The following is a 12,922-nucleotide window of genomic DNA, read 5'->3' on the forward strand; positions in this document are numbered from 1 at the left end:
TGTGTTGTTTTACTTTGGGAAAAGATTCTCTCAACATCATGTCTTGTTATACTTTGGGAAAAGCTCCTCTCAACATCACATCTCATTATACTTTGGGAAAAGTTCCTCTCAACACCACATCTTGTTATACTTTGGGAAAAGATTCTCTCAACACCACGTCTTGTTATACTTTGGGAAATGATCCTCTCAACACCAAGTCTTGTTATACTTTGGGAAAAGATCCTTCAACATTACATATCGTTGTACTTTGGAAAAAGATCCTCCCAACACCATGTCTTGTTATACTTTGGGAAATGATCCTGTCCACACCACATCTTGTTATACTTTGAGGAGGATCCGCTCACAATGTCTTATTGTACTTTGTGAAGGATCCTCTCAATATCACACCTTGTTAAAGTATTAAATAATCTCAGTATACAAATCTCTCTTTGACTAAAATTCTTCAGATATGATGGTGAATCTAAACATGCTTTTGTAGGTGATTATTCCGGTAGTATCAGTGTTCTCAAAGTTGAAGATAACAATTGTACTCTTATTACATCATTAAAAGGTCATTCAGGTGAGTTCATAACGTCTTAAAAGGTGGATTTACAGGTTGAAAATGATGGATGGTAGGTCATTCAGGTAAGTTCATAACGTCTTAAAAGGTGGATTTACAGGTTGAAAATGATGGATGGTAGGTCATTCAGGTAAGTTCATAACGTCTTAAAAGGTGGATTTACAGGATGTGAATGATGGATGGTAGGTCATTCAGGTAAGTTCATAACGTCTTAAAAGGTGGATTTACAGGTTGGGAATGATGGATGGTAGGCCATTCAGGTAAGTTCATAACGTCTTAAGAGGTGGATTTACAGGATGTGAATGATCGATGGTAGGCCATTCAGGTAAGTTCATAACGTCTTAAAAGGTGGATTTACAGGTTGGGAATGATCGATGGTAGGCCATTCAAGTAAGTTCATAACGTCTTAAGAGGTGGATTTACAGGATGTGAATGATCGATGGTAGGCCAGTCAGGTAAGTTCATAACGTCTTAAAAGGTGGATTTACAGGTTGGGAATGATGGATGGTAGGCCATTCAGGTAAGTTCATAACGTCTTAAGAGGTGGATTTACAGGATATGAATGATCGATGGTAGGCCAGTCAGGTAAGTTCATAATGTCTTAAAAGGTGGATTTACAGGTTGGGAATGATGGATGGTAGGCCATTCAGGTAAGTTCATAACGTCTTAAGAGGTGGATTTACAGGATGTGAATGATCGATGGTAGGCCATTCAGGTAAGTTCATAACGTCTTAAAAAGTGGATTTACAGGTTGGGAATGATGGATGGTAGGCCATTCAGGTAAGTTCATAACGTCTTAAGAGGTGGATTTACAGGATGTGAATGATCGATGGTAGGCCATTCAGGTAAGTTCATAACGTCTTAAAAGGTGGATTTACAGGTTGGGAATGATGGATGGTAGGCCATTCAGGTAAGTTCATAACGTCTTAAGAGGTGGATTTACAGGATGTGAATGATCGATGGTAGGCCATTCAGGTAAGTTCATAACGTCTTAAAAAGTGGATTTACAGGTTGGGAATGATGGATGGTAGGCCATTTAGGTAAATTCATAACTTCTTAAAAGGTGGATTTACAGGTTGGGAATGATGGAAGGTAGGTCATTTAGGTAAGTTCATAACGTCTTAAAAGGTGGATTTACAGGATGGGAATGATGGATGGTAGGCCATTCAGGTAAGTTCATAACGTCTTAAGATGTGGATTTACAGGATGGGAATGATGGATGGTAGGCCATTCAGGTAAGTTCATAACGTCTTAAGAGGTGGATTTACAGGATGGGAATGATGGATGGTAGGCCATTTAGGTAAGTTCATAACATCTTAAAAAGTGGATTTACAGGATGGGAATGATGGATGGTAGGCCATTTAGGTAAATTCATAACGTCTTAAGAGCTGGATTTACAGGTTGGGAATGATGGAAGGTAGGCCATTTAGGTAAATTCATAACGTCTTAAGAGCTGGATTTACAGGTTGGGAATGATGGAAGGTAGGCCATTTAGGTAAATTCATAACGTCTTAAAAGGTGGATTTACAGGATGTGAATGATGGATGGTAGGTCATTCAGGTAAGTTCATAACGTCTTAAAAGGTGGATTTACAGGTTGGAAATGATGGATGGTAGGCCATTCAGGTAAGTTCATAACGTCTTAAGAGGTGGATTTACAGGATGTGAATGATCGATGGTAGGCCATTCAGGTAAGTTCATAACGTCTTAAAAGGTGGATTTACAGGTTGGGAATGATCGATGGTAGGCCATTCAAGTAAGTTCATAACGTCTTAAGAGGTGGATTTACAGGATGTGAATGATCGATGGTAGGCCAGTCAGGTAAGTTCATAACGTCTTAAAAGGTGGATTTACAGGTTGGGAATGATGGATGGTAGGCCATTCAGGTAAGTTCATAACGTCTTAAGAGGTGGATTTACAGGATATGAATGATCGATGGTAGGCCAGTCAGGTAAGTTCATAACGTCTTAAAAAGTGGATTTACAGGTTGGGAATGATGGATGGTAGGCCATTCAGGTAAGTTCATAACGTCTTAAGAGGTGGATTTACAGGATGTGAATGATCGATGGTAGGCCATTCAGGTAAGTTCATAACGTCTTAAAAGGTGGATTTACAGGTTGGGAATGATGGATGGTAGGCCATTCAGGTAAGTTCATAACGTCTTAAGAGGTGGATTTACAGGATGTGAATGATCGATGGTAGGCCATTCAGGTAAGTTCATAACGTCTTAAAAAGTGGATTTACAGGTTGGGAATGATGGATGGTAGGCCATTCAGGTAAGTTCATAACGTCTTAAAAAGTGGATTTACAGGATGTGAATGATCGATGGTAGGCCATTTAGGTAAATTCATAACTTCTTAAAAGGTGGATTTACAGGTTGGGAATGATGGATGGTAGGCCATTTAGGTAAGTTCATAACGTCTTAAAAGGTGGATTTACAGGATGGGAATGATGGATGGTAGGCCATTCAGGTAAGTTCATAACGTCTTAAGATGTGGATTTACAGGATGGGAATGATGGATGGTAGGCCATTCAGGTAAGTTCATAACGTCTTAAGAGGTGGATTTACAGGATGGGAATGATGGATGGTAGGCCATTTAGGTAAGTTCATAACGTCTTAAAAAGTGGATTTACAGGATGGGAATGATGGATGGTAGGCCATTTAGGTAAATTCATAACGTCTTAAGAGCTGGATTTACAGGTTGGGAATGATGGAAGGTAGGCCATTTAGGTAAATTCATAACGTCTTAAGAGCTGGATTTACAGGTTGGGAATGATGGAAGGTAGGCCATTTAGGTAAATTCATAACGTCTTAAGAGCTGGATTTACAGGTTGGGAATGATGGATGGTAGGCCATTTAGGTAAACTCATAACCTCTTAAGAGCTGGATTTACAGGTTGGGAATGATGGAAGGTAGGCCATTTAGGTAAACTCATAACCTCTTAAGAGCTGGATTTACAGGTTGGGAATGATGGAAGGTAGGCCATTCAGATGAGTTTATAATGTCTTAAAAGATGGATTTACAGGTTGGGAATGATGGAAGGTAGGCCATTCAGATGAGTTTATAATGTCTTAAAAGATGGATTTACAGGTTGGGAATGATGGAAGGTAGGCCATTCAGATGAGTTTATAATGTCTTAAAAGATGGATTTACAGGTTGGGAATGATGGATGGTAGGCCATTCAGATGAGTTTATAATGTCTTAAAAGGTGGATTTACAGGTTGGGAATGATGGAAGGTAGGCCATTCAGGTAAGTTTATAATGTCTTAAGAGGTGGATTTACAGGTTGGGAATGATGCGCCCTGTGTAATCATTATGCTATTCAGCTGTTGTAAATTTGTTGGGGTTGAAGTACGTCACAAAAATGATCTTGTAGCTTTTAAGATTGTTTCAAATATATTGTAATAATGGGGGTCAGTAAATTGACTTGTACCCTCTCTGTGTGAAGTTCTAGGAAATACAATACTTTATCAAACTACAATCTAATATAGTAGACAATTCAATAGTTGAAACTGATTTTATTGTTTTACTCAACAGGTAGTATACGTAGTCTTGCATGGGATGTTGAAAAAAGACTGTTGTTTTCTGCTAGTTTTGATCAATCCATTATTGTATGGGACATTGGTGGACAGCAAGGAACAGCATATGAGTTGCAAGGTCACACGTAAGTCTTTCGCATAGTTTGTTTACATGTATATTGTATATAACCTAATTTTTTACTGTTAGTCGTGGTGGCCACTACTAAGCAGCTACTTAATTGTTTAACCGTTTGACAAACACAGACTATAACATTTTTCAGGTTCATGTAGCAAATTAAAATCTGCTACTATAATGTAACATAGATATACCTAATGTTGTACCCCAACTAAAAAGTGGGAAATTTTTGCATGAACTAATAAAATTGTTTAAATTGATAACATTGAATCAAAAATGCTTAATAAACTTTTGTGTTGCAATATGATTTATGAAGGAGGTTGGTTTGTAGGTGAAGATAGAGTAGGCTTATAAAAGATGACATACTGGTAGCGCATTTCATAGCTTTGGAGCTGCAGCTTCAAATGCCTGCATTCCATATTGCTCCAGTTTATAACAAGGTTCAACTAAATCAATTGTAGACAAAAACAAGTTTCTCTAACAGTTAGTACATGTATGTGAATATTAAGGAGGTAAGAAAAATAGACTGGCACTTTGTCATACAAGATCTTATATTTGAACATTAAAACAATGCAGATTTTAAAAAGCTTATGATACGTGTTCATGCTTACAAGTTAGTGCTGCATAAATTTGTATCAGATATTTTGGAAGATTATACAAGACTATTCTGATCAACCCAATCTTGATGATGCTTTTCAAATGTTCTGAATTTGATCAGAGGGTTAGTGGAAGCCCCAGCATTGGCGACTGGCAAAGAGTTAGTGGGAGCCCATGCGTTGGCGACTGACAAAGAGTTAGTGAAAGCCCCACCATTTGCGACTGACAAAGAGTTAGTGAAAGCCCATGCGTTGGCGACTGGCAAAGAGTTAGTGAAAGCCCCAGCATTGGCGACTAGCAAAGAGTTAGTGGAAGCCCCAGCATTGGCGACTGACAAAGCGTTAGTGAAAGCCCCAGCATTGGCGACTGGCAAAGAGTTAGTGGAAGCCCCAGCATTGGCGACTGGCAAAGAGTTAGTGAAAGCCCCAGCATTGGCGACTGGCAAAGAGTTAGTGAAAGCCCCAGCATTGGCGACTAGCAAAGAGTTAGTGGAAGCCCCAGCATTGGTGACTGACAAAAAGTTACTGAAAGCCCCAGCATTGGCGACTGGCAAAGAATTAGTGGAAGCCCCAGCATTGGCGACTGGCAAAGAGTTAGTGGAAGCCCATGCATTGGCGACTGACAAAGAGTTACTGAAAGCCCCAGCATTGGCGACGAGAAAAGAGCTAGTGAAAGCCCCAGCATTGGCAACTGGCAAAGTGTTAGTGAAAGCCCCAGCATTGGCAACTGGCAAAGAGTTAGTGGAAGCCCATGCATTGGCGACTGACAAAGAGTTAGTGAAAGCCCCAGCATTGGCGACTAACAAAGAGTTAGTGAAAGCCCCAGCATTGGTGACTGACAAAAAGTTACTGAAAGCGCCAGCATTGGCGACTGACAAAGAGTTACTGAAAGCCCCAGCATTGGCGACTAGCAAAGAGTTAGTGAAAGCCCATGCATTGGCGACTAGCAAAGAGTTAGTGAAAGCCCTAGCATTTTCGACTAGCAAAGAGTTAGTGAAAGCCCCAGCATTGGCGACTGACAAAGAGTTACTGAAAGCCCCAGCATTGGCGACTAGCAAAGAGTTAGTGAAAGCCCTAGCATTTTCGACTAGCAAAGAGTTAGTGAAAGCCCCAGCATTGGCGACTGACAAAGAGTTAGTGAAAGCCCCAGCATTGGCGACTGGCAAAGAATTAGTGGAAGCCCCAGCATTGGCAACTGGCAAAGGGTTAGTGGATGTCCCACCATTTGCGACTGACAAAGAGTTAGTGGAAGCCCCACCATTATGGACTGACAAAGAGTTAGTGGAAGCCCATGCATTGGCGACTGCCAAAGAGTTACTGAAAGCCCCAGCATTGGGGACGAGAAAAGAGCTAGTGAAAGCCCCAGCATTGGCAACTGGCAAAGTGTTAGTGAAAGCCCCAGCATTGGCAACTGGCAAAGAGTTAGTGAAAGCCCCAGCATTGGTGACTGACAAAAAGTTACTGAAAGCGCCAGCATTGGCGACTAGCAAAGAGCTAGTGAAAGCCCCAGCATTGGCAACTGGCAAAGTGTTAGTGAAAGCCCCAGCATTGGCAACTGGCAAAGAGTTACTGAAAGCCCCAGCATTGGCGACTAGCAAAGAGTTAGTGAAAACCCCAGCATTGGTGACTGTCAAAGAGTTAGTGGAAGCCCATGCATTGGCGACTGGCAAAGAGTTACTGAAAGCCCCAGCATTGGCGACTAGCAAAGAGTTAGTGAAAACCCCAGCATTGGTGACTGACAAAAAGTTACTGAAAGCGCCAGCATTGGCGACTAGCAAAGAGTTAGTGAAAGCCCCAGCATTGGCGACTGGCAAAGAGTTAGTGGAAGCCCATGCATTGGTGACTGACAAAAAGTTACTGAAAGCGCCAGCATTGGCGACTGGCAAAGAGTTAGTGGAAGCCCATGCATTGGTGACTGACAAAAAGTTACTGAAAGCGCCAGCATTGGCGACTGGCAAAGAGTTACTGAAAACCCCAGCATTGGTGACTGACAAAAAGTTACTGAAAGCGCCAGCATTGGCGACTGGCAAAGAGTTAGTGAAAACCCCAGCATTGGTGACTGACAAAAAGTTACTGAAAGCGCCAGCATTGGTGACTGACAAAAAGTTACTGAAAGCGCCAGCATTGGTGACTGACAAAAAGTTACTGAAAGCGCCAGCATTGGCGACTGACAAAAAGTTACTGAAAGCGCCAGCATTGGTGACTGACAAAGAGTTACTGAAAGCGCCAGCATTGGCGACTGGCAAAGAGTTACTGAAAGCGCCAGCATTGGTGACTGACAAAGAGTTAGTGAAAGCCCCAGCATTGGCGACTGACAAAGAGTTACTGAAAGCGCCAGCATTGGCGACTGACAAAGAGTTACTGAAAGCCCCATGCGTTGGCGACTATCAGAGCTTTAGTGGAAGCCCAACGATTGGTGATTTGGGAAAGATTATAAAATGTTAACCATATAATAGAATTGTATTTTTTCAGGGAAAAGGTTCAAGCATTAGCATATTCTTCACAATCTCACCAGTTATTATCGGGAGGAGCTGATAACAGGATTGTAGTATGGAACATGCATATCAAAAGAAATGAGGTAAATTCTTAGTTATATCATTACATGACCATGCTATGATTGTGGTACAGCATTGAACCTGTGTTTGAATTGTATGGAGGGGAAAACTGTACAGTTTTGATTCTTGTCCATATCACATAATTCAAAGTGTTTTCATATCACCTAACTTGGAATGAGTCTAAACTCAGGGGTATCTATATCACATAACTAGGAGTGTATCAGTATCACATAACTAGGAGTGTATCAGTATCACATAACTAGGAGTGTATCAGTATCACACAACTAGGAGTGTATCAGTATCACATAACTAGGAGTGTATTCATATCACATAACTAGGAGTGTATCAGTATCACATAACTAGGAGTGTATCCGTATCACATAACTGGGAGTGTATTCATATCACATAACTAGGAGTGTATCTATATCACATAACTAGGAGTGTATTCATATCACATAACTAGGAGTGTATCAGTATCACATAACTAGGAGTGTATCCATATCACATAACTAGGAGTGTATTCATATCACATAACTAAGAGTGTATCAGTATCACATAACTAGGAGTGTATTCATATCACATAACTAAGAGTGTATCAGTATCACATAACTAAGAGTGTATTCATATCACATAACTGGGAGTGTATTCATATCACATAACTAGGAGTGTATCAATATCACATAACTAGGAGTGTATTCATATCACATAACTAGGAGTGTATCAGTATCACATAACTAGGAGTGTATCTATATCACATAATTAGGAGTGTATTCATATCACATAACTAGGAGTGTATCCGTATCACATAACTAGGAGTGTATTCATATCACATAACTAGGAGTGTATCAGTATCACATAACTAGGAGTGTATTCATATCACATAACTAGAAGTGTATTCATATCACATAACTAAGAGTGTATCAGTATCACATAACTAAGAGTGTATTCATATCACATAACTAGGAGTGTGTCCGTATCACATAACTAGGAGTGTATTCATATCACATAACTAGGAGTGTATCAGTATCACATAACTAGGAGTGTATTCATATCACATAACTGAGAGTGTATCAGTATCACATAACTAGGAGTGTATTCATATCACATAACTGGGAGTGTATTCATATCACATAACTAGGAGTGTATTCATATCACATAACTAGGAGTGTATCAGTATCACATAACTAGGAGTGTATTCATATCACATAACTAGGAGTGTATCTATATCACATAACTAGGAGTGTATTCATATCACATAACTAGGAGTGTATTCGTATCACATAACTAAGAGTGTATCTATATCACATAACTAAGAGTGTATCAGTATCACATAACTAGGAGTGTATTCATATCACATAACTAGGAGTGTATCTATATCACATAACTAAGAGTGTATCAGTATCACATAACTAGGAGTGTATTCATATCACATAACTGGGAGTGTATTCATATCACATAACTAGGAGTGTATCTATATCACATAACTAGGAGTGTATTCATGTCACATAACTAGGAGTGTATCAGTATCACATAACTAGGAGTGTATCTATATCACATAACTAGGAGTGTATTCATATCACATAACTAGGAGTGTATCCGTATCACATAACTAGGAGTGTATTCATATCACATAACTAGGAGTGTATCAGTATCACATAACTAGGAGTGCATTCATATCACATAACTAGGAGTGTATTCATATCACATAACTAAGAGTGTATCAGTATCACATAACTAAGAGTGTATTCATATCACATAACTAGGAGTGTGTCCGTATCACATAACTAGGAGTGTATTCATATCACATAACTAGGAGTGTATCAGTATCACATAACTAGGAGTGTATTCATATCACATAACTGAGAGTGTATCAGTATCACATAACTAGGAGTGTATCAGTATCACATAACTAGGAGTGTATCTATATCACATAACTAGAAGTGTATTCATATCACATAACTAGGAGTGTATCTGTATCACATAACTAAGAGTGTATCCGTATCACATAACTAGGAGTGTATCCGTATCACATAACTAGGAGTGTATCTATATCACATAACTAGGAGTGTATTCATATCACATAACTAGGAGTGTATCCGTATCACATAACTAAGAGTGTATCCGTATCACATAACTAGGAGTGTATCCGTATCACATAACTAGGAGTGTATCAGTATCACATAACTAGGAGTGTATTCATATCACATAACTAGGAGTGTATTCATATCACATAACTAAGAGTGTATCCGTATCACATAACTAGGAGTGTATCCGTATCACATAACTAGGAGTGTATCAGTATCACATAACTAGGAGTGTATTCATATCACATAACTAGGAGTGTATTCATGTCACATAACTAAGAGTGTATCCATATCACATAACTAGGAATGTATCCGTATCACATAACTAGGAGTGTATCCGTATCACATAACTAGGAGTGTATTCATGTCACATAACTAAGAGTGTATCCGTATCACATAACTAAGAGTGTATCCGTATCACATAACTAGGAGTGTATCCGTATCACATAACTAGGAGTGTATGCATATCACATAACTAAGAGTGTATCCGTATCACATAACTAAAAGTGTATCTATATCACATAATTAGGAGTGTATTCATATCACATAACTAAGAGTGTATCCATATCACATAACTAGGAGTGTATCCGTATCACATAACTAGGAGTGTATCCGTATCACATAACTAGGAGTGTATTCATATCACATAACTAGGAGTGTATTCATGTCACATAACTAAGAGTGTATCAGTATCACACAACTAGGAGTGTATCAGTATCACATAACTAGGAGTGTATTCATATCACATAACTAGGAGTGTATTCATATCACATAACTAGGAGTGTATCCGTATCACATAACTAAGAGTGTATTCATATCACATAACTAAGAGTGTATCCGTATCACATAACTAAGAGTGTATCCGTATCACATAACTAGGAGTGTATCTATATCACATAACTAGGAGTGTATTCATATCACATAACTAGGAGTGTATCAGTATCACATAACTAGGAGTGTATCTATATCACATAATTAGGAGTGTATTCATATCACATAACTAGGAGTGTATCCGTATCACATAACTAGGAGTGTATTCATATCACATAACTAGGAGTGTATCAGTATCACATAACTAGGAGTGTATTCATATCACATAACTAGAAGTGTATTCATATCACATAACTAAGAGTGTATCAGTATCACATAACTAAGAGTGTATTCATATCACATAACTAGGAGTGTATGAGTATCACATAACTAGGAGTGTATTCATATCACATAACTGGGAGTGTATTCATATCACATAACTAGGAGTGTATTCATATCACATAACTAGGAGTGTATCAGTATCACATAACTAGGAGTGTATTCATATCACATAACTAGGAGTTTATCTATATCACATAACTAGGAGTGTATTCATATCACATAACTAGGAGTGTATTCGTATCACATAACTAAGAGTGTATCTATATCACATAACTAAGAGTGTATCAGTATCACATAACTAGGAGTGTATTCATATCACATAACTGGGAGTGTATTCATATCACATAACTAGGAGTGTATCTATATCACATAACTAGGAGTGTATTCATGTCACATAACTAGGAGTGTATCAGTATCACATAACTAGGAGTGTATCTATATCACATAACTAGGAGTGTATTCATATCACATAACTAGGAGTGTATCCGTATCACATAACTAGGAGTGTATTCATATCACATAACTAGGAGTGTATCAGTATCACATAACTAGGAGTGTATTCATATCACATAACTGAGAGTGTATCAGTATCACATAACTAGGAGTGTATTCATATCATAACTGGGAGTGTATTCATATCACATAACTAAAAGTGTATTCATATCACATAACTAGGAGTGTATCAGTATCACATAACTAGGAGTGTATCTATATCACATAACTAGGAGTGTATTCATATCACATAACTAGGAGTGTATCCGTATCACATAACTAAGAGTGTATCCGTATCACATAACTAGGAGTGTATCCGTATCACATAACTAGGAGTGTATTCATATCACATAACTAAGAGTGTATCCGTATCACATAACTAAGAGTGTATCTATATCACATAACTAGGAGTGTATTCATATCACATAACTAGGAGTGTATCAGTATCACATAACTAGGAGTGTATCAGTATCACATAACTAGGAGTGTATTCATATCACATAACTAGGAGTGTATTCATATCACATAACTAGGAGTGTATCTATATCACATAACTAGGAGTGTATTCATGTCACATAACTAGGAGTGTATCAGTATCACATAACTAGGAGTGTATCTATATCACATAACTAGGAGTGTATTCATATCACATAACTAGGAGTGTATCCGTATCACATAACTAGGAGTGTATTCATATCACATAACTAGGAGTGTATCAGTATCACATAACTAGGAGTGCATTCATATCACATAACTAGGAGTGTATTCATATCACATAACTAAGAGTGTATCAGTATCACATAACTTAGAGTGTATTCATATCACATAACTAGGAGTGTGTCCGTATCACATAACTAGGAGTGTATTCATATCACATAACTAGGAGTGTATCAGTATCACATAACTAGGAGTGTATTCATATCACATAACTAAGAGTGTATCCGTATCACATAACTAGGAGTGTATTCATATCACATAACTAGGAGTGTATTCATATCACATAACTAGGAGTGTATCTATATCACATAACTAGGAGTGTATTCATGTCACATAACTAGGAGTGTATCAGTATCACATAACTAGGAGTGTATCTATATCACATAACTAGGAGTGTATTCATATCACATAACTAAGAGTGTATCCGTATCACATAACTAGGAGTGTATCCGTATCACATAACTAGGAGTGTATCAGTATCACATAACTAGGAGTGTATTCATATCACATAACTAGGAGTGTATTCATGTCACATAACTAAGAGTGTATCCATATCACATAACTAGGAGTGTATCCGTATCACATAACTAGGAGTGTATCCGTATCACATAACTAGGAGTGTATTCATGTCACATAACTAAGAGTGTATCCGTATCACATAACTAAGAGTGTATCCGTATCACATAACTAGGAGTGTATCCGTATCACATAACTAGGAGTGTATTCATATCACATAACTAAGAGTGTATCCGTATCACATAACTAAGAGTGTATCTATATCACATAACTAGGAGTGTATTCATATCACATAACTAGGAGTGTATTCATGTCACATAACTAAGAGTGTATCCATATCACATAACTAGGAGTGTATCCGTATCACATAACTAGGAGTGTATCCGTATCACATAACTAGGAGTGTATTCATATCACATAACTAGGAGTGTATTCATGTCACATAACTAGGAGTGTACCAGTATCACATAACTAAGAGTGTATCAGTATCACACAACTAGGAGTGTATCAGTATCACATAACTAGGAGTGTATTCATATCACATAACTAGGAGTGTACCAGTATCACATAACTAAGAGTGTATCAGTATCACACAAC

The 12,922-nt window shown here is 38.3% G+C and overlaps 1 protein-coding gene across 2 annotated transcripts in view; it reads left to right on the forward strand.

The window, feature by feature from the left end:
- The window catches only part of LOC102807394 (WD repeat and FYVE domain-containing protein 2-like), a 120,308-nt gene that overhangs the window by 24,895 nt on the left and 82,491 nt on the right, over positions 1 to 12,922 (forward strand). For both annotated transcript variants that reach the window (XM_085502691.1, XM_085502695.1), the window contains 3 exons: positions 447 to 559; positions 4,097 to 4,223; positions 7,282 to 7,387. In XM_085502691.1, the coding sequence (XP_085358817.1) occupies positions 447 to 559; positions 4,097 to 4,223; positions 7,282 to 7,387 (346 nt within the window). The remainder of the gene's footprint in view (positions 1 to 446; positions 560 to 4,096; positions 4,224 to 7,281; positions 7,388 to 12,922) is intronic.

This window comes from Saccoglossus kowalevskii, chromosome 1 (assembly GCF_978046115.1).
Source record: "Saccoglossus kowalevskii chromosome 1, keSacKowa6.1, whole genome shotgun sequence".
NCBI lineage: Eukaryota > Metazoa > Hemichordata > Enteropneusta > Harrimaniidae > Saccoglossus > Saccoglossus kowalevskii.